This window comes from Grampus griseus, assembly GCF_964374135.1.
Source record: "Grampus griseus genome assembly, chromosome: 18".
Lineage (NCBI taxonomy): Eukaryota > Metazoa > Chordata > Mammalia > Artiodactyla > Delphinidae > Grampus > Grampus griseus.
Genome location: NC_139012.1, coordinates 69,042,878 through 69,069,998, shown reverse-complemented (window position 1 = coordinate 69,069,998; position 27,121 = coordinate 69,042,878). Strand labels below are relative to the sequence as shown.

Genomic DNA, 27,121 nt, shown 5'->3' with positions numbered 1-27,121 from the left:
TAGCATCCAAAAAAACCCAAATTTTAAACATTTTGAGCATTTATGATTTTACTGAAATACATATTAAAATAGTTGTTTTACAGTACTAAGGCAACCAGTGAAGAAGGCAGTCAGCTGGATTTTATATTGCAGTATTATTACCTAATATAGTTAACTCATAATTTCATTAAAATATTTTTAAAAATAATTTTTTGTTTCAATTTCCTATTGTAATTGTCATCTATTCTTTAGGGTTTTAACATGGCCATCATGATTTTTTTGTGGAGTAGCATTGATATTCACTATCTTGATAAACTTTTTATAGTAAAGACATATTTTTGTGAATAAACAGTTTTTTTAGTCTCAAATGATAACCATTATAGCCATTTCTATATTAGTAATTCATGTGCCAGCCACTACTTACTTCTATAAATACTTTTGAAACTGTTAACAAGCAAAATTAAATTTATGTTTTGAATTATTAAAGTAAAATCCTATTTACATTTAGTATCATCTGGCTTTATAATATTCTAATAAAATTATTTTATTAATAATCAAAAACTTAATAAAGATCAGCTTGTGCTTTGTGACCACCTAGAGGGGTGGAATAGGGAGGAAGGGTGGGAGGGTGACGCAAGAGGGAGGAGATATGGGGATATATGTATATGTATAGCTGATTCACTTTGTTATATAGCAGAAACTAACACACCATTGTAAAGCAATTATACTCCAATAAAGATGTTATAAAAAATAAATAAATAAAATAAGATAAAAACGTTCCACACACACACAAAAACACTTAATAAAATGAGAATATGAAGATCTGAGCATGTTTATTAGCATAATAAAATTTAACTCATAGAACTGAAGTGAGAATAACAAAATAATGTAATACCACTGACTAGCGCCTGACACTTGGAAGGGTCACAACAAATTGTTTATGATGTTTCTCTTCTTTAAATGTTTAAAATGTTTCTCTTCTTTAAAACTTGAGAGTTTTATTATGTTGCATTTAAAGAGTGTTTAATTTAGTTTTGTTTTTTCAGAGCACCTTCAAGTTTAAATCTGAGAGTGATATTCATTTGGCAGAACATCATAAACAGGTTCTGTATGATGGGAAACTTGCAAGTAGTATCGCATTTACATATAACGCTAAGGCCACGGATGCTCAGTTGTGCCTGGAATCATCACCAAAGGAAAATGCATCGATTTTTGTGCATTCCCCACATGCTCTAATGCTCCAGGTGGGTGAATAGTAGCTTAATCTTCATGTTCTCATCAGCACTGTGTCTTTATTTTACATATTAAACATTGCTCATCTAGAAATCTCCAGTTGCTCTTTGTTTTTCTTTTTTGGTTTTCTAGTTCTTTGAATGATGTTTTTGCCTTCTGCTTTTTTTTGGCAATATATTTTACCTTGGACATGTCTCCTTAGTAGAAAATCTTTTTTTTCTGTTATATGTTCTATATCCTTTGAAATAAAATCAGTGAATTAGCTAAATAGATAATTGCAGATATTAAAAAATACTTTGCTTTAATAATGTATAACTCCCTAACATAAAAATTGCCTGTGTGTCTTTACATCCATGAGTCTCTTATTCTAAAATATGTTTTGATTTAGAACTTTATATTTTCTTTGTAAAAATCTCTCAACTTAAGATTTCAAATTTAAGTGATTAGCAAAGATATTTCAAACTTTTATTTTACATGTGTATCAAAATTATATAATTTTGATTTTTAAATTTTAAAAATAGATTTAAAAATATCTATTTTATTTAATTTTCTTATGAAGCTGGAAGAAGCAAATAGTGATAACATTATGCTTCAGAAAATGTAATAAACATTTTTGTTTTTGAACATAGGATGTAAAAGCTATAGTTACACATTCAATTCATAGTGCAATTCATTCTATTGGAGGGATTCAAGTGCTTTTCCCACTTTTTGCACAACTGGACAACCGGCAGCTCAATGACAGTCAAGTGGAAACAACTGTCTGGTAAGTTTTCTTTGAATATATAAGTTATGCCATTTTTTCCTCATTTAGATTATGCATGGTGCACTTGGTGTTGTGTAAATGTATTATAATACTGGTTTTTATCCTTGAGGTGCTAATAAAAGTTTCTTTAGGATTAAGGCAGATATATATTTGCACAATGTAAAAAAGCCTGACACTTAGATTTTTATAACCACAAAGGAGTGACTTCCTTGATAATAAATGAAAAATTCTTACTAGGTGTAGCATAGTGATTATAATATGAAGTTGAGGAAAAGTGTTAGTCCTGACCTTACCCTTTGCAAATGCCCATTGTTTGGATTGTCTGTGAAATCTTGTCAGATTAAATAAAATTACTAGGGTAAAGTTTATTCTCAAGAATAGTATTTAATAACACACATAATTTATATCTTAAATATTGGTATTATTCTATAATGTTAGTGTCATAAGACTAGCACAATATTAAGGGATATTAGCTTTTTTATATATAGATCATGTTTGAGAACCTAAATCTAACCAGTAGCATACCCATGTTTTATGTATTCAGAATCTTCTAATTAGATTGATTTCATGTGCAAATTTTATAGCTTCTCTTTTTTTAAATTAAAAAATACCTCATGGGGAGGGAGGGAGATGCAAGAGGGAAGAGATATGGGAACATATGTATATGTATAACTGATTCACTTTGTTATAAAGCAGAAACTAACACACCATTGTAAAGCAATTATACTACAATAAAGATGTTAAAAAAATACCTCATGTATCAAACTCTGATTTAATCTTATATCTTAGAATCATATATGTCATAAGTTAAATCTGAATTTTAATAACTATTTGTGTACGTTGCTAAGTTTGGAGAATTTAAAGGGAAAGTTATATAGGTAAACATTAGTTTACTAAATAGTAATATAGGAATGCTTCATTAGTATGTACACATATACATGAGATTCTTTATCGATCATCCAATTTTGAATTTGTAGAAAAACTAGTGAATGAAACTAAGATGGGAAAAATTTAAAGTCCATTGAAATGTAACCTATGATTTTCTCCTATTAATTATTTAAATTAATTATTAACAAAATTCTGTCTTAGTGTTGCTAATAATATTATCCCTGCATTGGGACCATCTTTATGTAAAGTATAAATCTAAGTATAAATGGGACCTGTACCTTTACAATAGTCAGCTGCCATCCGTGGGTCATGCTTCTTTTATATCAAGGTAATGTAGAGGTTGGAGTTTTGAAGTGAAAAGGAATCCTGAGGCCATGTCCTGCTGAGATATTACTGTTATAAGGTCTTAAATACTTCTGTTGGGAGGCAGATCAGCTTAGTGGAAAAGTGAAACATTTAAATTCCAGTCCTAATTTAAATTCAAAATGTTTTGCTCTTTGTCATCTAAGTGAACTAGTACACATTATGATCAGTAATTTTAAACCTAGTAAGTGCTGTGAAAAGAAGTTAGAGATGAAGTAGCAATTAGAAAACTCCATGTATAATTTAAATATTTCATATGAATTAAGTCCATAATTATTTTAACCTGAAGTATAATGTTTTGCTTTGTATAGAAAAATTAGAAAGATTATGCAGTTTGAGATGCTATAACTAAAATGATTATAATAATTTATAACATCATGAGTAGTTATTATAAAATCTTAGTGATAAAACCATGTTTAACACGTTATCTGGTCCATTCATCCAAGGCACATGGTTATTTTTCATTGCCTGTCTTTAAAACTCATTTTAGTGTTTATATTATATTTTGATATTTAAATTGTATTTATTTCATCATGGAGATAAAAGGCAGTGGAAGGGATCAGCTTTCTGATTTTGATTTGTTTTTAGTTCTTTTATATCATTCATGTTAATTTTTCCATGTAATAACTAACTTTTTCAGTGATATATGTGTTCTTAGTTTATGGCCAATAGAAAACATATAATAAGAAATGTACCACTTTCCTTTTCAGTAATAATACATACCCAATTTCAGCCCTACCCTGTGATTCACTTATGTACTTCTTTGAATTCTTATCTAATACTTTTTCATTAATTGCTTCAAAGCCCTTGATGTCTGAGGTTGGCTCTTTAGTGGACAATTGTGTGTATCAGTAATTCAGTCTCTTGTTATATTTAGTTTTGAGGGGCACCATTTTGGTGGTGATACTGTCTCAGTTTTTAAAATGTTAAAGGCAGATTTTTAAATGGGACATCCCCCTCTACTTGAAGAACATAAATTCTTAGCTTTAGGGCAATGGTTGATAGAATTTCTTATTTTCTGGCTATATCTTAAATTCATATATATGAATGAGAACTTAAAATGGGATATGTTATCTTATTTTCAGTTAGTTTTAAACTCTTCTAGATGAATGAGAATATTTGAACTTTAAAAATCTTGGACAAAATTTTATGTACCTTTTCTGGAAAATCTTTTTGTATAATAAATACATGCCCCAAATTGCAATGTTATCTAATTCTTGATTATTTTTTGGAGAAATTGAGCTAAACTCTAAAATAAGTTAATTCTTTACCTTTGTGTTTCAAGCTAAAGTGTCTTGGTTTCCATGCACTTTCCTCCACTCAGTAGTCCCTGTTTATGAAACTTTTTATTGTTTATATAAGCCTCACCTCTGTTGGCACTACTTTATTATTGTTCTAATCATTGATGAGTTTTACTGTATAGAGGGGGTGTAATATTAAAAGAATTTATTGAAGGAATAATCTTATTTTCTGGAGCCTTGAAAAATAGGCTTTATTCGTGCAGGAGAAATTTTGTGGCTTTTTTGTTTTATCATGAAAGCTACATGTTATAGTTGTTATATGTGTGGACTTTCAAGTCAGACACACTTGGCTTCAAATCCCTCGTTTACTATTTATTATTTACACAACTTTGAGTGTTATTAACTATTTTGTGTTTCAGTTTCTATCATTATAATAGAATAATATAGAATATTATATGTATAGACTAATAATAGCTCACTGGATTTTTTAAATTAAATGCAATAAAATATGTAGATTGACATACATGCTGGTTTTGTTATTATGATGACAATGGGTTAGGTAATCTAGATTATCTCTAATACTACAGTTTTATATTTTAAAATATATATCATCAATCATAGAGACTGATTGTTATAATAGGAGCCGTGTTACTTTATATTTGAAATTTTCTACCAATAATGTTATTTATAATGGAGAATTACTTATTTAAGTGATGAAGTAGGACTTATAATTTGAATTTCAGTTGTAATGATGAAAACTAATTGTGAACCATCTATCTATTTTCTAGATATAGTGGTTTAAAATTGAGAAATGTGTTAACTCAAGTTTTGAAGTCAGTACCAAGTTAAAAAAAAAGCTTTCAAGGGTTTCAGATGATTTTTCTTTAGCTGGTTTTTGGATTTTATAGCTACCCCGTTAGTATTTAAATCTCCAGGAATAACACTTTTTATTGCTTTTTCTTTTAACATGTAGTTTAGCCTTTGTGAAACTAACGAACAAAAAATGAACCACAAAAGGAATAAATGTTATTGAATTGAGTTAAATAGCTTGTGGCAACACACACAGTATTTTTAATGTAATTTTGTTTTGAGTAAGTAAATCATGCCAATATGTAGTTGTTATAGTGATTTCAGACTATTCATAATGATTCTCAAGCACCATGATCATCTTGAGTAATTCTGCCAAGTGATGAAAGCTGTTTGGAAGTTTTGTCATTCCTCAGGGATTAATACTATTTTATATTGGACTGGTCGATTGATCCCATTCTGTCCAGCGATCATTGAGAGCAATAATTAAACAAATTACCTTTCACTAGACATTTAGTAAATATTTATTTAATGTATAAATAACAAATGCTTAATAAATGATTTCAAGAAGTATAACTCCAATCTTGAAATAATCATAGCTTTTACATTTTATGTTTAGGAATGACTCATTGAATTAGAAATTTCATTTTCCTTTGATTTGGATGATAATATACATTGACTGTAAATGTCCTGTCTTTCTCTGACTTGGCCCCAAAACCCCTTTTGTTTGAGTGTGTGTTTCTAAATTCTATAGATCATAGAAAGCAAAACAAATCTTCCTCATTTGTTTGACTTAGGAAGAATGTACTATGAAAAAATACGTTTTCTGGCACAAGGTATAAATAGGTTTTTATATATCAAAAGATTAAAAATACACTAAGAGAGTAGTTCTCAAGCCTTCTTTTGGTGTCAGACTAAGGCTCAACCTAGTGTCCTATTATGTACTCTCTCTTCTTAGGTGATGGGGCTATCTGAGCGTATGTAATAGTAGCACAGGGCATTTACTGAGTACTTACTGTGTGCCAGTAGCTGTTTGTAATTGTATTACCTCATTTTATCCTGTTCTGCTGATGAGAGAGATAAAAATTGAGTACCTTGTTGAAGGTCACAGAGATTTAAGTGGTAGATTAGGACCAGAGTTCTAATTCTGAGAGCCTGATTCCAGAGCTCTCACTCTGAACTACCATGATTAACTCTGAGAATCACCTTTGCAAGCTATGGAATGATTTTAATACTGTAATGCTAACTTTATCTGATAGTAGTATGAATTAAAATAGGATAGCATATATAAACTGTGTATCACAGCGAGTGTCTGGTACGTAGTAGGCACTTAATGAGTTTTCTTTATTTCCTCAGTAAATGTTAGTTTGTCCATTGATGTGATGCAATTTTGTATTATTAAAATGTGTTTTAACTCTGTTAATTTAACTCTGTTAATGCTGTTTTAACTCTGATAAATTAAAAATCAACCACAAGTGATCATTTAAATTAATTCTTGTAACTGCATAAATATTTTTCTCAGGAAAGTGTTCTTTTTGTTTCTAGTTATAATACAGGTTGTTTGATAGACTGCTTGATGGAATGTAAGCTATAAAAAATTTAGAAAATCCCATAAAGCATTTATGTCAATGATCCTATAATTAAGAATCCTCTTGTAATGTGAATATTATGACTCATTAATTAGTTTGTTTTGTGGGCTTCAATCCAGATTTTTTCCTAAAAGCTAGCTTGCTAGCCAAAGTTATTCCAGTAATTATCTTGAATTTTATAGCCACTTTAATAATTAAATTTTCATTGTAAAGTCCTGATTAGCACCACTGTCATTTGTAAACCAACACAATTACCTGGAAATTCCAGCATTTCAGTGTCTAACAACCCAAATTTTCCCTTACACTTCAAAGTGACATAAAAATCCTTTGTCTGTGTTTTCTGATTTTTAGTTCAGGGAAGTGACTGTTATACAGCTAATGTCAAAAATTTCTACATATTTTCACCGAACTGACATAAAAAATGAAATGTGACTGCTTTTTGTAGGCTAAAGAAGTGAAATTAGTACTTGTTTGTAATGATTGTCCCCCTTGTGGAGGTTGTTGTTTGTATATGTAGAATATAATTATTATTAGTTTGGTTTCTAGAAGTATTTAAACATTTAAAAATATATATCTATAGAATTATGTTCTCTTTATTTTCTTTATGTTTTTCAGGAAAATGTACATCTTTCACTTCTTTATATGCATATTTGCTATTTTGCCTTTTTTTTTAAGTTTACAAAATTAGTAATGAAAGTATTCTTTGAAGTGAAACAGACACAGAAAGTATATTTGACATATGTATACCACTACTTCTATTAAAGGAGGAAAACCAAATAATTTTTTTAGTGAGATTTAACTAGAGTAAAATGGAATGTATATTGAATTCACTGTGCAAATAAATCCATAAATAAAAATTAAAATACAGTATTCTGCCTGAAACATAGGGAAATTATAGTGTAGTGTTCAAATAGCTTTCTCTTCTTTGTCAGCCATGTTCTTTTTACTCCATGGATCCTTTACAGAAGATATCTGATAATAAAGTTTATGGTACATCTAACAATTTAATGAGTTTGTCAACTGTCAACAAGAAAGGACATTTTGTTTCTTGTAGACTTATGACTTCTGATTCACTGACTTTCCAAATAAGCTATTTTTTATAGTCCATTTTAAAGTGTTTTTCATAATAAGTGATTGCTTTTCTACAATAATTCCTCCATAAAAAGTTTCCTTTAAATTTAGTGAAATCTGTTTTTAATGCTGTATTAATTTGTGCTGTTTCAATTTTCAACACATAATTTTGCTCTGTGCATTTTCCCTGCCATAAAGGAAGTCTTCTGCTTTATCTTTGACCAGAACAAACAAACAAGGCATTGTTTTGGCAGAAGGGTAACTACAAATTATTAGTTGCAGGAATTTGGGCAACCATGGACACATCTTTACTGAATTTGTTGCCTTAATTTTCCTCTAGTTTGCATATCAGCATTCTCTGTCCTTAAATATTTTAATGATATTTTGTAACTGAAGGTGTTGTTATTTTATGCATGGAATAGCATTTATTTCTTTAACTCTTCTATATCTTTACGTTGCTTTTGAAAATAATAAGGTAAATTGCTTCATTTATTTTGTTTTTATGATATTCATGCAGTCTAAATCTAAAATAAGTATTATTTGCATTTATGAGGAACATTGCCATATGTGCGAATATTCAGAGTTCATCCTCAAAAGCTCAGAATATTTCTGATGGGAATTGGGTATAAATCCCCCAAGTGTTTATGCTCTCTTCCCTTTCTCTCCCCTGAATGTGATGACCGTTACGTGCAGTGAGTGGAATCTTCAGTAAAAGAATTAATAAGGCATCATCAGGAAATTCTAGTTAATTTAGTATGGTAATTTTTTGAAAGTTTTTTTTTTTTTTTTTATGTGGACCATTTAAAAAGTCTTTATTGAATTTGCTACAATATTGCTTCTGTTTTATGTTTTGGTTTTTTGGCCACGAGGCATATGGGATCTTAGCTCCCCAACCAGGGATCGAACCCACACCCCTGCATTGGAAGGCGAAGTCTTAACTACTGGACTGGGAGGGAAGTCCCTAGTATTATAATTTTATTGGCCTTTATTTTATTTTGTTTCTGGGTTTATGGTCTTACTACCTAGATGGACAACACCCAGAGCTTTTTCTGTTGTAGCCTTCTATTTAGGCTCATATACCCAAGCTCAAACTCAACCTTCTCCAAATAAAAACTCATAACTTTCTCTTCTGCACATTTTATATCACATTTGACATTATTTTTAAAGTTTTAAATTAATTTTTATTTTTGTTGAAGACTTTATTTTTTAGAGCAGTTTTAGGTTTGCAATAAAATGGAAAGGAGTAAATAGATTTTTCATATACTCCCCCTGTTCACACATACATATCCTCCCCTATTATCAACATCACTCACCAGAATCGTATATTTTTTTAACAAGGATGAACATAAATCAATAGATCATAATCACTTAAAGTCCATAGTTAAGAGTTCACTCTTGGTATCATACTTTTTATAAGTTTGGACAAAAGTATAATGCCATGTATCCATCTATTTATAATATCATAAAAAATATGTTCACATTCCTAAATATATTTTGTGTTCTACCCTTTCACACTGCCCCCAGGCAACCACTGATCTTTTTACTGTCTCCATAATTTTGCCTTTTCAAGAATGTCATATAGCTGAAATCATACAGAATGCAGCAGTTTCAGATTGTCTCCTTTCACTCAGTAATATGCAATTAAAGTGCCTCCATGTCTTTTCATGGCTTGATAGCTCATTTCTTTTTAGCGTTGAATAATATATATTCTAATATCTAAATGTACCACAGTTTATTTTTCCATTCACCTACTGAAGGACATCTTGGTTGCTTCCAAGTTTTGGCAATTAAGAATAAAGCTTCTATAAATATCTGTGTGCATGTTTTTGTGTGGATATAAGTTTTCAACTCTTTGGGTAGATACAAAGTAGCATGATTGCTGGATTATATGGTAAAAGTATGTTGAGTTCTGTAAGAAACCCCCAAACTGTCTTCCAAAGTGGCTGTACCATTTTCATTCCCAGCAGCAGTGAATGAAGTAATAGATTATTAGTTTCTTGTCAGTTATTTCAGATTTTCTACACAGACAGTCACGCTGTTTGTAACCAAAGACAGTATTATGTCTTCTTTCCCAACCTGTATATATTTTATCACATTAGCAAGGACTTTCAGTGTCATGTTGAAAAGGAGTGGTGAGAGGGGACATCCTTGCTTTGTATCTGATCTTAGTGGGAAAACTTTGAATTTTTCATCATTAAGTATGACGTTAGCTGTAGGTTTTTTATAGATAGTCTTTATCAAGTTGAGAAAATTCCCATTTATTCCTAGTTTCCCGAGAGTTTTTATCATGGGTGGCTGTCGGATTGTGTCAAATGCTTTTTCTTCATCTGTAGATGTGAAAGTGATGTTTCTTTTTTAACCTATTGCTGTCTTGAGCCAGCCTTGCATACTTTGGATAAATCCCATTTGGTTGTGGAGTATAATTCTTTCATCTTGTTTGGATTCAATTTGCCCATGTTTTGTTGAGGATTTTCACATGTCTGTTCATGGGAGATATTGGTCTGTAGTCTTCTTTACTTATTATGTCTTTGTCTAGTTTTGGTATGAGTGATGCTGTCTTCATAGAATGAGTTAGGAAAGTAGTTCCTCTGCTTCTATCCTCTGAAAGAGATGTAGAGAATTGGTATAATTTATTCCGTAAGTGTTTGGTAGAATTCACCAGTGAATCCGTCTGGGCCTGGTGATTTCTGCCTATTAATTATTGATTCAATTCCTTTAATAGGTGTAGGTATATTCAAAATGTCTATTTCTTCTTGTGTGACTTTTGGCAGGCGATGTCTTTCAAGGAATGTTTCTTTTCATCTAGGTTCCCAAACCTGTGGCCATAGAATTGCTCACAGTGTCCTTTATTATTCTTTTAATTTCCACGGGATATGTAGTTATGTCTCTTCTTTCAATTCTAATATTAGTATTTCCGTCTTCTCCCTTTTTTTCTTTGTTAGTCTGGCCTAGAGGCTTATAATTTTATTAATCTTTTTAAAGAGCCAGCTTTTGTTTTCATTGACTTTTTCTATTGATTTCCTGTTTTCTGTTTCTTTGATTTATACTCTGGTTCTCATTATTTCTTCTTGCTGCTTACTTTAGATGGCATTTACTCTTTCTTTTTCTAGTTTCCTAAGGTGAAAATTTAGATTCATGACTGTTAGATTTTATATATATATATATATATATATATATATATATATATATATTTTTTTTTTTTTTTTTCATTATAGAGGTCTGAGCATCCAATTCCAATATGTGGAGGCATGGTTTTCCCCCCATACCACCAAAGATTCTCTGTGACACCAGCTGGGTATCCTATCATTTAACTCAATTCTGATGCTCAAATCTGACATAGCATCAGATTCCACAGGTTAAGGGCTCAGTCTCACAAGACTGGCCCTCTTCACTTTAGATGCCAGTTGTAAGTCTAGGTTATCACCTGTGCTTCTGAACAACTGACTGTAGATGGTAGGTTCCAGTAACCTCCTCCTTGGACTTCAGGTGATAGTTGCAAGTCCAGGTCGTTACTCGTACTTCTGACTGACTGGATATAAACCAGAGGTTCCCGCCACCCTCTTGGGTTCAGTTACTTTGCTAGAGTGGCTCACAGAGCTTAGGGAAACATTTTACTTACTGGATTACTAGTTTATTATAAAAGGATGATGAAGGATACAGATGAATATCCAAATAGAAGAGATGCATAGGGCAAGGTATGGGGAGAGGGCATGGAGCTTCCATTCCCTCTGCAGGTATGCCACCCTTCTAGTACCTCCATATATTCACAGACTGGGAAGCTCTCCCAGCCCTGTGTTTTTTTTTTTTTTTGATGGTGGCGTCATTACATACACATGACTGATTAAATCAATGACCGTAGGTGATTGAACTCAATCTCCAGCCCTTCTCCCCTCTCTCCCTGGAGGTAGGTGGGTGGTAGGTGGGCTGGACTGAAAGTTCCAACCCTCTAATTATATGGTTGGCTGTGTTGGCAACTGGCTCTCATCCTTAAGCGAGTTCCAAAAGTCACTTCATTAACAGGACAGAAGACAGTTTTTATTACTGCCATCCCTTAGGAAATTTCAAGGAAGCTAGCTCTGCCAGACCTCTGTGCCAAAAATGGGGACCAAGAACAAATGCACATTTCTTATTATAAATCACAGTATCACAACATTGAATGCTCTAAATTTCCCAGTAATCACTGATTTCATTTTATTCCACAGATTTTTTTTTTTTTTTTTTTTTTTTTTTGCAATATGCGGGCCTCTCACTGTTGTGGCCTCTCCCACTGCGGAGCACAGGCTCCAGACGCACAGGCTTAGCGGCCGTGGCTCACGGGCCCAGCCACTCTGCTGTACGTGGGATCTTCCCGGACCGGGGCTCGAACCTGCATCCCCTGCATCGGCAGGCGGACTCTCAACCACTGCGCCACCAGGGAAGCCCCTATTCCACAGATTTTGATCAGTTGTGTTTTCATTTTCATTTCATTCAAAAATATTTTTAATATCTCTTGAGATTCCTTCTTTGACCCATGTGTTATTTAGAAGTGCACCGTTTAATGTTCACATTGTGGGATTTTTCCAGTTGTCTTTCTGTTACTGATTTCTAGCTAATTCCATTGTGATCTGAGAGTAGACATTGTGTGATTTCCACTACTTTAAATTTGTTAGATATGGTTTATGGCCCAGAATGTTGTCTAGCTTAGTGAATGGTCTATGCAAGCTTGAGAAGAACGTTCATTCTAATGTGGTTGAGTGAAGTAGTGTATAGATGCCAGTTACCTCCAGCTGTTTGTTGGTGTTGTTGAGTTCAACTATGTCCTAACAGATTTTCTAACCCCTGTAGTTGTCCATTTCTGAGAGAGGGATGTTGAAATCTCCAACTATGATAGTGATTTCATCTATATCTCCTTACTGTTGTAGCAGTTTTTGCTTTACATAATTTTATGTTCTGTTGTTAGGTAAATGCGCTTTAGATATTAGTATCTTCTTGGAAAATTGACTCCTTTATCATTGTGTAATGCTGTTCTTAATCTCTGATACTTTCTTTGCTTTGAAGTCTTGCCCAAAATTAAAGTAGGTACTTCTACTTTTGTTTGTTTGATTTTTGTCAAAGGTGCAAAAGCAGTGTAAGGGAAGAAGGATAGTTGTATGCTAAAATGAACCTCAACCGCAACCTCATTAAAAATTAACTCAAATATCAGCTGTAAAGGTAAGATATAAAACTACAGAACTTTTAGAAGAAAACATAGGAGAAAATCTCTGCAACCTAGGCTATGCAAAGGCATTTTAGACATGACCTTAAAAGTGTGATGCATACAAGGAAAAAATTGATAAATTTGACATTGGCTTCATCAAAGTTAAATTTAACCTTTTACTCTGCAAAAGAAACAATGAAAAGACATTTTACAGATTGGAGGAAGATGATAGAAAATCAATTTGATGAAGGACTTATATCAAGACTACATTTAAAACTCTCAAACACTAGTAGTAAGAAAGCATGAAATCCAATTTTAAAAAATGGGAAAAAGACTTGAGCAGATACTTCACCAGAGAAGGCATAAGGATGTCAAAATTGCACATGAAAAGATGTTCAACATCATTAACCAATTTATTTAAAACACTATGAGATGTAACTACACAGTTAGTAGAAAGGCCAAAATTAAAAAAAAAATACTCATGATGCCAAGTGCTGGTAAGGATGAGGAGCAACTGGAGCCTGTTACTGGTGGGACTGGCAAATGGCACAGCCATTCTGTCAGTTTGGCAGTTTGTTATGAAGTTAAACATATACTTACCACATAATTCAGCCTTTCTACTCCTGGATTTGTATTTGTGAGAAATGAATGAAAACTGTCCACACAAAAACCTTTATGTGAATGTTTACAGTAGTCCTATTCATAATTGCTGTAAACTAGATACAGCTCACATGTACCCATTAGGTAGTCTATTTATTCAAGGGAATACTATTCATCAATTAAAAGAAAAAAAAACCTTGATGTATGCAACTACTTAGATGAATCTCAAGAGACGATATGTTGCAGTCAAGAAGAACATATTAAGAAGATTACATACTGTATGACTATCTATATGACATTCTTGAAAAGTCAAAACTATATCCATATAAGAGATAAGTAGTTACCCAAGGTTGTTTTGGCTGTTGAGAGAATGTGACTGCAAGGGTATAAAGGGATAGGATAAATGAGTTTTTTGTGTGTGATGGAACGCATCTTACCTTGATTGTGGTAGGGTTATACAAATCTATACGTCTAACATTCTCAGAATTACATACACACACAAACACACACAAAGAAAAGAAGTAAAGTAGTTGGTTTTACTACATGATCATTTTAAAAATGAAATTAATTATGAAAAGGATAGAGAATTCCTGGATGTATATGAAGCCTAAGTATCAAATAATTATTTCATCTTTTTGTGTAGCTAGCTGTTTTAATATTTATTTCATTTTTTTTTTTTTTGGTAATTTCAGCACTTCTAGGGTGTATTTTTAATCCCGCTTTTATCTGAGGCTTGGCTGAAAGTAGACCCAACACCAGGAGAAGGGACTATTTGGCTTCCCTGCTGTGCATGTTTTGATCATGAAGGACATTAGAGTATGCATATATAGTTAAGATCACCTATTTGTCATTATAACCTATCTCTGTTTTTCCTTTGAAGATTTGAACTTATTAGGTATTAGAGAGTTACATCATTAAATTTCTACATCATTCATGTATCCATGGATTATACACAATAGTGGTGCTGCCACTAGAAACATGTCCAGAAAGCTCTCATAAAGGTGCTAGGACACTTAGAGCATTGTGATTGTTTGTTGGCTGGAATTAAATTAAAAATGAGTAGGCTTTAAGAGTTATCTCTTTTACAGTGGAGCGTTATAATAAATATCTATAGGTTATTGATAGAGAATTATGAATAGAGATGATCAAAAGGCTATTTGGTTGTCAAACTATGTAAATACTGGTAAATGCTATAGGCTAACACATAATGATGTCATAAGAGGTTTGGAGTTCCTCTACCTGTACACATTTTAAAATTTTGTTTCCTTCATAAGACAACTTTTGACACATTACAGTTACAATTTTACAAATGTCTATTTTTTTTGCTATAATATATTTTGTCAGAAATAAAATAGGCTGATGAAACATAAAATTAAAATCTGTTACCAGACATAGGAAGGTAAAAAACTGTGATAGCCTGACTAACTTTTAATAGAGCCTTTAAAGAATGTTCTTAGATAGCTATGACAGTCATGAGGCTGTCTGCCTCCTTATGAGGCTGAAAGAAAAGGGAGAAGTTGCTGAGGAGAGATTTCATGGCTAAGGGAGGCTTAGTGATTTCATGTGCTACCCAGTGTATTTCATCTGTCCTCACATTTTACTGTACTGCATTTCACTGTTTTCCTTATTTGACTCTGCAGATAAATGTATTTTACTTATTTTGGCATGTATCTCCACTTGATGTTTGAATTGATGAATGTGACAGTTTGTGTGTCAGGGTTTATTGCCTAGGTAGGCAGTTAGGCAGTGGTCTTTTGAGATAGCATCTTCAGGAATACATGATCTAAAAGTGACTGCTAAAGGTACATGGAGTTAGAAGCTTTTGGTTTAGAACTTTCTAATTTTGAACTGTGAAGGAATTTAACTCTTCTAACTTACTGTGGGAATTTTTTGTGTCACTGGAAATTAATTGTGTTGAGTGTGAAATTTTCTTGGGTGTGGACTTGAGTTGATTTCTTTTACAGTTTTATTCCTGCTATGATCACTCTCATCTTGGAAGAGTTTTGTAGTGAAAGAAATAGCATAGAAACTATATTAGATATTTTATATATGTATTCATCTTTTGCAAGATTTCAATGTTTCTCAGTACTAAATTAGGCTACATAAGAGATGAAACCTTATGAAAAAGTCAAAAGAATTTCCCCCATTACTGGTACCTTAAATCTTATTGGAACTTAATCTACTTCTGAATTTATTCTGACAATTATTTTGCCTGTAGTGTTTCTTAAGAGATTAAAAACACCCTTATGTAAGTGGATGAGTTGTTGAATTTCAGGGGGAATCTTTAATTTTTACATTATTAATTCCATTCTTCTTAATATATTTAAACAGCCCATCTAGCTGAGGTGCTTTGTTTCCGTACAAAGCAAATTGAAAAGCCAGTTTCCTGTACCCTAAGAACTGCCTTTGAACTGAACTTGGGTTATATATTAAATCTTAATAATTTCAGTTATAAATTAAGTCTATCTTTATGATATATTGCATCTTTAATAAAATTCCTCAAAGATAATACAAGTTTTGGGATAATATTACATGAGTTATCTACATCAGTTATTTTTAAAAAATAAAGAACAAGTTGAAATGGATAAAGTTATATTAAAATCAAGTCAAAATCTATATTTACATAAATTTTAATGGCTCCTAAAGGTAGTACGTATTTTTTTCATTAGGAACAAAAATGAGTCATGTTTATACGTAGTTGTTAAATATTATCCGTTATTTGTGGGCCAAGAATATTGTGGTAATTCTTTAATAATGTGGACCAGAAAGCTCTGGAGAGATTATTAATATGCTAAGTCGTTAGAGGTATTGTTGTATTATTTCCTTCATTTTTCTTAAGGTATAGCCCTTTACTAGTGTGATATTTGCAATAAATTTTTCCTAATTTAATTAAAGCTCATTAAAGAATTGGAAGATGGTAATTATTTTGAAGAAATAACCCTATAGTTTATTAGTGTCATTTTCCTTAAAAGGAGACAGAATTAAAAACCCTTAACCATTCCTGAAGTAGAATTGTTACTTACAGAACATACATTATAGTACTGTCTATTGAAAAGTTTAGCAATTTGACTTTATGAGGTAAAAACCAGTTTACTTTTTGCCTATCAAGTAAAATATTCCTGTGAAAATCTGTTTCTGGGTATTGCTATACTTTTCAAAAGAATGTTCTGTGTTGTGTATACTAGTTTTGGCTGACACAGATCCTTGCTTTTTGGTTTATCCTGTATATTTAGATCCTCTACAGATGAACTGATGTGTCTAGACAGGAAGTGGTATGTAGGAGATATAGGAATGGGCTGAAGTATCCTTTATATTTGCCTTTGTATCTAGGGGAGTTGGAAATAGGCAAGAATGGAGAGAAATTTTGTATGGCAGTACACAGAATTTTGCAAGTTAATTGTGAGCCCTGAAGCAATCCGATGCATTTTAGTTACTGGTAAGTTTGTTAAATTATGTTTGAAAATGTACCTCTTCGAAGATGGCCATCTATTTACTATTAAGTCCACCATGTCAAATATACCTATTTTAAAGATTTTTTCAAAAGATGTAGTATTGCTATTGCATTGGGTTTTAGGTATAAATTAAAACTGCTTTTGTTGGTGAATGCATTTGACTTTTCAATTGTTGTCATAGTTAAAATTTGAAGTGAAATTAACATATGGGTAGTCTTGTGTTAATATTTTGGAATAATAATAAAATGATTTTGTAATGGAACTCCACTGTGTTTAGAAGTCTGAGTTATTAATTCATTAGATGTTTGAGAAAGAGTAGTCCTTCTGACATAAAAGAATAAGAAAATCCATGGCATCTTTGTAATTTTGTATGGTTCTATATAGAAGGGTGATCTATTGTAAGATACTTTTTTGCATTTTTTCATGGACCATAGGAACCATAGTGAGGCATTTCTAGTCTTTCTTTTTGGCAGTGCTAATGTTTAGGAGTCTTAGTCATCTTTCCCCCTAAATCACTAACTCAGGTGTAGGTAAGAATTCCATGAATAGATTAGGAAATTGTGTAATCTCTATGCAATAGTTTTCTTTATTCTTTTCAAACACTTAGGCAGATGTATTATGTATATCAGTGCTTAAGCAGTTATTTGTGAAGTGGCTTTGACTATTGATACAATTCATGTAAATTGGATTAGATTGCTTAATAGCTGTTCTTTACAGAAACATTAAAAAAAATCTCAAGGGATTCTTTGGTAGTTGTGTTTTTCTTGTAAATATCCACCTTTGACTTTAGGACAAAGTAAAAGAATATCATTGATTTGCAATACTAGTTTACTGTTTTCTTTTTTGTGGCTTAAAGATACAGGGCTAGTTAATGTAATTGAATTTTAATTTCTTGTAACGAAGTAGTTTATTTACATATATACTATATTTTTCTAGCTGATATCATGTAATCCATTAAACTATCAATTTTATAGCGATAAGAATGATGTTAATTTTGCTGTTGGTTCTTTTTATGAGAATATTTCTGATTTGTACAAGAATAGCCGCATTATCAGGTAAATGTGTTGTCAATCCTATAGAAACCTGAAGAACTAGAGTAACTTTAGAAAACAGAGTAACTTTAGATTCCTTTTGAGCCTTAACAATTTTCAAGTTTTCCTCATTACCAAATTTTCTTAATTTCATGTAGAAATGAGTATTTGTGCATTTAAAATATATTTAGAAATTTGTGTGAATGTAAATAGACAATTTGGGGTACATTTATAAAGCAGTGTAAATGGATATTATTTTAATGCTGATAAAGTCTGGCTTAGAGTCATTTATTGTTATAAACTACAGTAAGCATATATAATGAAGGGTATATAGTTTCTTAGTTAGGAATGCTATCATGTATCGATGCTGCTGATTGAAAATTGTTCATATAATTTTGTGAAGTAATACATTATCAAAGCTTAATGTAATGCAATAATTTATTTTTCTTTTGTTTCTTCCTTCATTCCACAGACATATCAAGTGCTTTATGTTTGTCTGGAATATATCTTTGTGTTTTTATGTATACATTGTGTAATCGATTGCCACTTTTTATTTCAATATGACATAAATCGTCTTATTTTCTTTGCTCTCATAAACTTTCCTGAGGGCATATACGGACATAAGTAACATGTTGCATATTTAAATACATATATATAAGTTGTTTTTAAAAACAGGTCTAAATGAAAAGTTTATTTTAGAAAATAGGTGTATTCTTCCAAAGCAATATTGTGAACATATTTTAAATTCTCTAAGCATGTTCTTCAGAAGAATATTGTGATAAAGTCTTTATTATGGAGAAGTGCAATATTTGTGGGTGTGTTTCTTATGTTAGATTTACTTCAAGCAGGGAATATATATGTGTAACGATAGACTTTGATATTTTACCTCGGAATACAGAAAAACTCCACAGTTATGTTTCTATATAATGTTTAATTTTAAGGAGATAAAACCAGTTTTTTCATTCTTGTGAGAAATATTCTTGCATAATAGTCAGCAAAGTAGAGATTAAATTTGAATATGATTGTTACCTTTCGGAATAATAAAGTACTGAAATGGAACGCTGTGTTTATGATCAATATTTGATGATTACGTAATGGAATTATCTGTACTTTACATGCAGTGCTACTCTTTTGGCATTCCTGGTTGAACTACTTAAAAGTTCAGTAGCCATGCAAGAACAGATGCTGGGTGGAAAAGGCTTTTTAGTCATTGGCTACTTACTTGAAAAGGTAAGTGAAATGTATTGATGGTTTTATTGTGTAGCCTTCACAGATGGACCACTGACGATCACTAACTATATTTTTTTTCTATAGTTTCCCTTTCCATTGACTGCAGAGGCCATGTTTTTGGTTAATTCACAAACATTTTTATATTATGTACTTAGATGTATGTGTAGACATTAAATTAAATTGGGTGTTAGAAATCTATATAATTAAGAAATTTTGAATAAAAGTAGAAACTAAAGAAAAATTATTTTATCTACTTTTATTCAAATTAGAAGTATTTTCTCTTAATTATTTTTTCTAATTTCTTTGCTATATTTATATTCAAACTAAGTTTCTTACAAATTTTATCAATTTTAGTTTCAATGGATTTAATTTTTTGTTTTGCTTTATTTTTCAATTATAAGGTAAAAAAAATTCTATATTTGATAGCAACAGAAACATTAGTTTTTGCTTTGTCCCTGCTTTTAATATATTTGAATGTTTAAAGTAGTGTTTTTTTCTGATCAGTACACAGTGTAAACAGTACAAATTGGATGGCTTTGATTTTCCTATCTGTGTCATTTATGCCCTGTTTTTTTAATGACCTTCTTTGCTTTAGTCACAACTGTACTATTATGGTAATGGGTGCTGAGTTTCTGATTATGGTCTCACAAGAGTTCGGTTATATCATGTGATTTCCTTCAAAAAGTAAGGTGGTATTTCACAAATAAAAGTATTATTTTTCTCCTTAAGAAATAGCTATCACCATCACTAGTGCTCCCAAATCTCTCCTTCTCAGTTAAACATTAACATTCATATGACATTCAGCTGCTCTGTAAATGGAACTATTTGAGAAATAATAGAGGTGAGACCTCTACTAAGAGGAATAAACTTATTTTTCTCTTGGGAAATAAAATTTAGAGGACTTTTGGAAATAATTTTTTTTTTTTTAAACTATTTATTTATTTTCTTGGCTGCATCAGGTCTGAGTTGTGGCACGCGGGATCTTTGTTGCGGTGCTCGGGTTTCTCTCTAGTTGTGGCACACGAACTCAGTAGCTGTGGCGCGAAGGCTTAGGTGCCCTGCAGCATGTGGGATCTTAGTTCCCCAGCCAGGGATCGAACCTGCGTCCCCTGCATTGGAAGGCGGATTCTTTACCACTGGACCACCAGGGAAGTCCCCTGGAAATAATTTTTTAACTTCAGATTGATCTGCATTTGAAATCCTTCTGTCTTTTCTTTGAAAAAGTACTTTTCTTTCTTGAAGTATTGTTGATCGTGGAATGATAGATTAAGTAGATCGATCATAGCCAGCATTTTTTTTTCAGTTACATTATAATTTTTTCAGTTACATTATTAAGATTTTCATTAAGGCTATTTGGTTTATATTTTTAATCATGGAAAACTATTTTCCTATATCTAGAGTATTACAAATTTTTTAGAAGATTTATGTTATAGTATATTTTACGTGAATTACATATTATGAAATACCTTTGTGACACTGCTGTCAGCCATCTTTGTGACAAGATTGCTGTCAGGAACTACCTCTTGAATATACTTTTCATCGATTTACTGAGGGTTTATTAGCATAATTTTAAAGTGAGAATTCTTTTACACTTAAAACTTAGCTTAAAGTTAGAAATATTGTGAAAAGTCTTCAAATCAAATAAAAAGAACATTAAAATAATAATAAGGTTTCCATCATTTTACATTCCCATCAGCAGTGTATGAAATTTCCAATCTTTTCACAGCCTTGGAAACACTGTTATTATCTGTTTTGTTTTTAAATTCTAGCCATCCCTAGTGAGTGTGAAATGGTTTATCATTTTTGTATTTGCATTTCTGTGATGTCTAATGACGTTGAGCATCTTTTCATGTACTTATTGGCTATTTGTATACTTTTTTGAGAAATGTTTATTACAAAGACCATTTTAAAAAACTATGGTATTTCTTTTTATTATTGAGTTGTAGGAGATTTTTAGTCTATATGCTAAACCTTTATTAGATATAAGATTTGTAAAGATAGTCTTCCATTCTGTGGATCACTTTATGACTTAATTTGCATTTCACTGTTGACAAATTAAGTTGAGCATTTTCATATATTTATCTTCCTTTTGGTTGTGCTCTTTTGCTAAATACCTGTTCAGAGTATTTACCCTTTTTCATTTGGGTTGTCCATCATTTTCTTATTGATTCATGGGAATTCTGTATATATCCTGGATATGAGTCCTTATTGGATATGTATCACAAATGTCTCTTCCTCTGTGACTTGCCTTTTCACACTCTTAATCATCAAATGCTTTTTATGCATTATTTGAGATAATTATTATGTTTCTACATCTTTTTCTTAGTTTAGTGAGTTACATTAGCTGATTTTCAAAATAAAATATTCTTTATTTCTGGAATCCTGTGTAGTCTTAGATCCATTCCCATTCTAGTCCTTATGCTTCTCTTAAAATGGCTTATATCGGGCGTCCCTGGTGGCGCAGTGGTTGAGAGTCCGCCTGCCGATGCAGGGGAGACGGGTTTGTGCCCCGGTCCGGGAAGATCCTACATGCCGCGGAGTGGCTGGGCCTGTGAGCCATGGCCGCTGAGCCTGCGCATCCGGAGCCTGTGCTCCGCAACGACGGGAGAGGCCACAACAGTGAGAGGCCCGCATACTGCGAAAAAAAAAGGCTTATATCAATGTCACTAATAGCCTTCATATTCTTAAATCTTATGATTCTCAAGTCTTCATCTTATTTGACTTAGCAACATTTTAGTATAACATTCTTTCCTTCTTGAAATGCTTTCTTTAATTGTATTTTGTGACAGCATTCTTTCTTTCTTTCTTCCTACCTCCTTGGCCTCCTTTAATTCTCTCCTAGTAGTTCCTCCTCTTCTTCCTAAAATTCTAAAGACTGTGGTGTCCTGGTGCTTAATCCTGGAAACCTTTTCACTTTTCTGTTTGCACTTTTAATTAAGCTTACTATTCCCTTAGTTTTCCTTATTCTGCAAATACTCATTATTCTCAAATGTGTATATCCAACTACAACCTCTCCTTTGAATTCAGTTCCATTTGGATGTTTATTAAGCTTCACAGATCTAAATTATCCAAACTGTTACTTTTGACTTTCCTTTCCCTTCGTCCTTTACTCTTCTCTGTCTTAGTTACTAGCATTACCATTCAACAAGTAGTTCAGACCAAAAATGTTCATTCTTTTTGACTCTTCTTTTTCATGCAGCAAATTCATACTGGCAGCAAATTATGTTGTCTTAGTATCAAAACATATCCAGAATCAATGACTAGTTCCTACTTAGTACTCTACTCCTTTCTATGCCCATTGATACCATCTTTATTCAAACCATCATCATCTTTCACCACTAGTTAGTTACTCACAGTCCATTTTTTGCTTGCAGTCAGACTAGTCCTTTGAAAATGTGCCAGATCTTACTAGTCCATCCTTCTCAAAGTACATTTATGTCTCTTACCTCTGACATCATCCCTTACCATTCTCATTCTTTCTTTCTCTGTTGCAGCCACACTGACCATCCTAAGGCCTCTTTGCAGACCTTTCCCTTAAAAACTAAAATAGTAAGCATGTGCTCTTCTCAGTTCTTGTGCATTTTCTTTTCACATTGCTTTGGTAATTCTTTTTGTAGGTATCCACATGGGTTGATTCTACACTTCATTGAGGATTTTGCTTATGACACCTTATCAGAGAAGTCTTCCTTGATCACTCTAAGTAGAATAGTACTCCTTTGATAACCATCAATGACTGTTTCCCTACTCTGCTCATTTTTTTATGGCATCAGTCTGACATTTTTTTTAACTTATTTTCTGCCTCCTTCCACTAGAATGTAGGCCTCAGCTTCATGAAAGCAGGGACATTTTTTTCTTACCTTATTGCTGTATCTTCTACCTAAAAGTGTGCCTGCTTCAATAAATATTTGTTGAATTGAATTAAATAAATAAAAAGGACTTACATAGTTATTACATAAAAGAATACCTTTTTCATTTTTCTTAGATTAACGTTCACCCGTTTAATTTTTAAATAATCATCTGTCAGGTGAGTAGTATAGATAATAAGATTCCATTTTTATTTTATCATCAACTAATAACAAGTTAATGGTTAACTGTCACTTAGCTTTATCTCCTTGTCTTGGAAGATATAAATTAGTTATCAAAGAAGGTAGTCTAATGAGAGGCCATCTTATTCATCATGTTTAGACTGTTTCACGAAAAAACTTTTAAGGTATTTTTGTTTTGTTTTATGTTGCCAAAATATAAATTTGAAGAAAACTTAGAGGTAATTTGGTGCATTCAGTAGTTTTTGTTGCGGTTAATAAAAAATTGATTCAAATAGCTTAAACATTAAGAAAATAGGCTTGCTAATGTAACTGGAAATCTAGTGATAGATGGCTTATCATTCATAGTCCTGGTAGGAAACAGATGTCATGCTCAAACTTGGTTACTGAGAGGAGTTTAATGCAAGGCTCTTCACAAGTTGTGAGCATTGTTAAGGGAAGTCAGCAAAGTTTGAAGAGATGAGAGGAATGAGTGTTTAGCATAACTCAAATAGAAAGTTACTGTAACTATAGGAGAAGTGTACCTGATTAGAGTGTGGTCTTTGATAAAGGAATATAGAGAGGAATATAGTATACTCACCTGAAGGGGTGAAGCCAAGGAGATGAATGCCCCAAACTTCATTTTCTTTCTATCCTTTAATTTCCTGCTGGAGTCTCTAACTAGTCAAACCCAGCTGGAAGCCAACAGACAAGGGAGCATCCCAAGCACAGAAATAGGATAGGGAAGGTTGGAAAGTGGATCAGTGCGGCCAGCCAAACATACTCAGTAAGGTGGACTTCAGGGTTTGGTTGTCTCAGTCTCAATTATGTCATCAGAGACCCGGGTTTTTTCTATATGTCTGTTCTGCTACCTATAGTCATGATTTTATGCTATAGCTGTTATTCTTTGTGGTCATACAAGGTTGCCAGGCCGACTTGGTGCTATAAGCCTTCACATCCGGGTGGAGAGAGAGAGAGCTCCTTTCTCCCAGTTACTGAACCAAGATCCTTCCCTCCAATTTGACTGGTCAGCTTAGGTCTTGGTCTACTTTGAACCTAATATTATCATAAAAATTTTTATGCTCCATATCTGAACTAATCATTGTCTGCCCCTGCCAAACAACAACAACACACACACACAAATGATTCACATTGGATTAGGCTATTTGGAGCTCAGTCTTGGTGTCCTGGGAGGAGCAAAATGGATACTACTTTGTGATATACCTCTAACTAATTGACATAATTTCCCACAATTTGCTTAATATATAATGCATATTATATATATATATATACACACATATATATGTGTATATATATATATAATGTTTTCTGTAATAAAAATGAACATTTATGGCAATCCATTCTGTTGTGGTCTGCTCTAAGTGTGGGAAAGACCTCTCTTTACTGAGTAGCAATTTCTCTCTGTAACATCCATTGCTCCTATTCGGTTTAATTACTTCAGGAGTAGATGTTATAATATAATTGTTTTTTCTAGCTTCTCAGATTATGCTTCCAAATATGTTTAATCACCCCTCATATAGTACTTGTTGCAAATTATGTATTCGGTTACCATACAAAAGTCATGTCATATAGTTTAAATTCCAGAGCTTGCATTCTACAGATTTATAACTATAAATTATCCAAGTGTATCTCTTTTTAAAATGGCTTTGCTTGAGAAAATGAAAGCAAATCTCAAAATAAACAAATATTTTCAAAAAATCAATCAAAGTAAACACATTAAAACAAAATTGAATGTCCTTCCTCCACCCTCTTCTAATCTGTGTTATATCTTATCTGTTCTGTTCTTAATTTATTCTTGAATTTGACATGAATTCAGTTAAACATTTACTGAGGAATTATGGCAGATACCAGATGGATAAAAGATGAATAAGATAGTATCCTTTTTTATATAAGGAAAGAAAGATATGTGAATAACAGTTACACAAAGCAGAAGGAATAAGTACTACGTACTTATAGGTAAAGGTAACATGCTATTGAAGAGAACATTCATTTTATGCCTGGTAGAATTTTGAGTGGGCTAATAAAAAAATACAATTTTAGAAAAATGTTCCCTGAAGATCAATTTTATAATGAAAAACTGCTACACAACAGCATTAATTGCTATGAAAAATAAATTGACATTTTATTTTAGTAATATGGAAGGCCTCATGTGATGCTTCTAGCATATCTTTTAATAACATGGAGAAAGTTAAAACTGGTTTCCAGATTATGAACTAGTTCCTCAAATGATTATGTTCATAGTGGTCAATCTGATTTTATATCACTTTAGTGTTTTTATAAACACATGACAGTTTTATAGGCCAAAATCTGATCGCTAAGACTATTTAGGAACAGGTTCTAACTGTTCTATTTCAGGATTTTAGGCATAAAAGTAGACTGTATCAGATAATATTCTTGAAATCATTATTACTGAATAAAAATAAAATGTATAAGATAAGCTATGTGAAATTATAACCAGTGAAGGAGATGGCTGAAGCTTTAAATAACCATTGCTCTTCATTTTATTCCCCTAAACATGAATAAAATAAAATATTTTAGAATTTAAAAGCAGTATTATTTTTTATTAAAGTTCTTTTAAAATGAGTGACCAGTCTGCTTTATTTTAACTCAAATATTTATTTGTCTTTGTCCTCCTCCCACCTTGTAATAACAGTTATTGGTTAGGATCATTTCCTCCATCTTATGAAATTTTCATGTAAAGTTATGCTGTAAGCCTTGGTTTGAATTTTGTTGGACTATTGCTGATCTACTCACTGCTGGTGTTTTGTCAAACACATAGCCTACTAATACAAAATCATTGCGAGCCTTATTCAAACTAGTTTAAATGCCACCTTCTCAGTAAAACCTCTTTTAACCTCCCTTCTACAAATTTTCTATTCACTTCATGTTCTTTTCATACACTTATTATATTTAACATGTTACATATTTTACCTTTTTAGTTTATTTATTATATGTCCTTGTCTTCTCTTAGAACATAAGTCTATGTGGGCAGGTTTTTTTTTTTTCAGTTTTCTTAACTACTCTTTCCACAGTGCCAAGGAGAGTACCTGGCAAACAATAAGTGCTCAACATGCATATTTTCTGAATGGCTAAGTGAAAAGCATTGAGCTGTACCTTTAAGGGAAATGCAATGGATGCAAGGGTTTTACAAGTTAAAGTAGTAGCATGATAGAGAAAGCAGGTGAAGCAGTCTGGCGTGCGTGAGAAATTGGCCCAAAGAAATACTTTGTTTGACTCAGTGAAAAGTTTTTTAATTTTATTTTGTTTAGGTACCTTAAGCAGTCCTCACTACTCTTTATTGTCTCCTATCCTAATTCATACATTATTGTTAAATTCCTGCATATTGTCGTCATTTGAGTTTGTTACTCCTTATGTAGAAGTATGAAAAAATGCATGGCATGTTTAGGTCAAATTTATTGAGTTGCCCTTTTTAAGAGCGTGATGAATGTAAGCAAATCATATGGGAAGTAAAATTGGTAAGAGAATTTAGTCGCTTTTAGACCTTAATCATCCTATACTGATATTTGGATTCAATCAGTGGGTCATAGAGATAAAGATGTGATGTGACCTGTGCTTTAGGGATGAGTGTAGGGGATTCTTTACTTTAGGGAGGATGGTGATACTATAAAAAGTATCATAGTGACGAAAAAAAACG

General features: G+C 32.2%; 1 protein-coding gene across 3 annotated transcripts in view; it reads left to right on the top strand.

Moving 5' to 3' along the window:
* Positions 1-27,121, top strand: part of NBEA (neurobeachin) — a gene marked incomplete at its 5' end in the record, with an annotated part of 629,414 nt that overhangs the window by 113,905 nt on the left and 488,388 nt on the right. For all 3 annotated transcript variants that reach the window (XM_082675501.1, XM_082675500.1, XM_082675503.1), the window contains 3 exons: positions 1,026-1,223; positions 1,842-1,975; positions 19,315-19,423. In XM_082675501.1, coding sequence (XP_082531627.1) covers positions 1,026-1,223; positions 1,842-1,975; positions 19,315-19,423 — 441 coding nt within the window. The remainder of the gene's footprint in view (positions 1-1,025; positions 1,224-1,841; positions 1,976-19,314; positions 19,424-27,121) is intronic.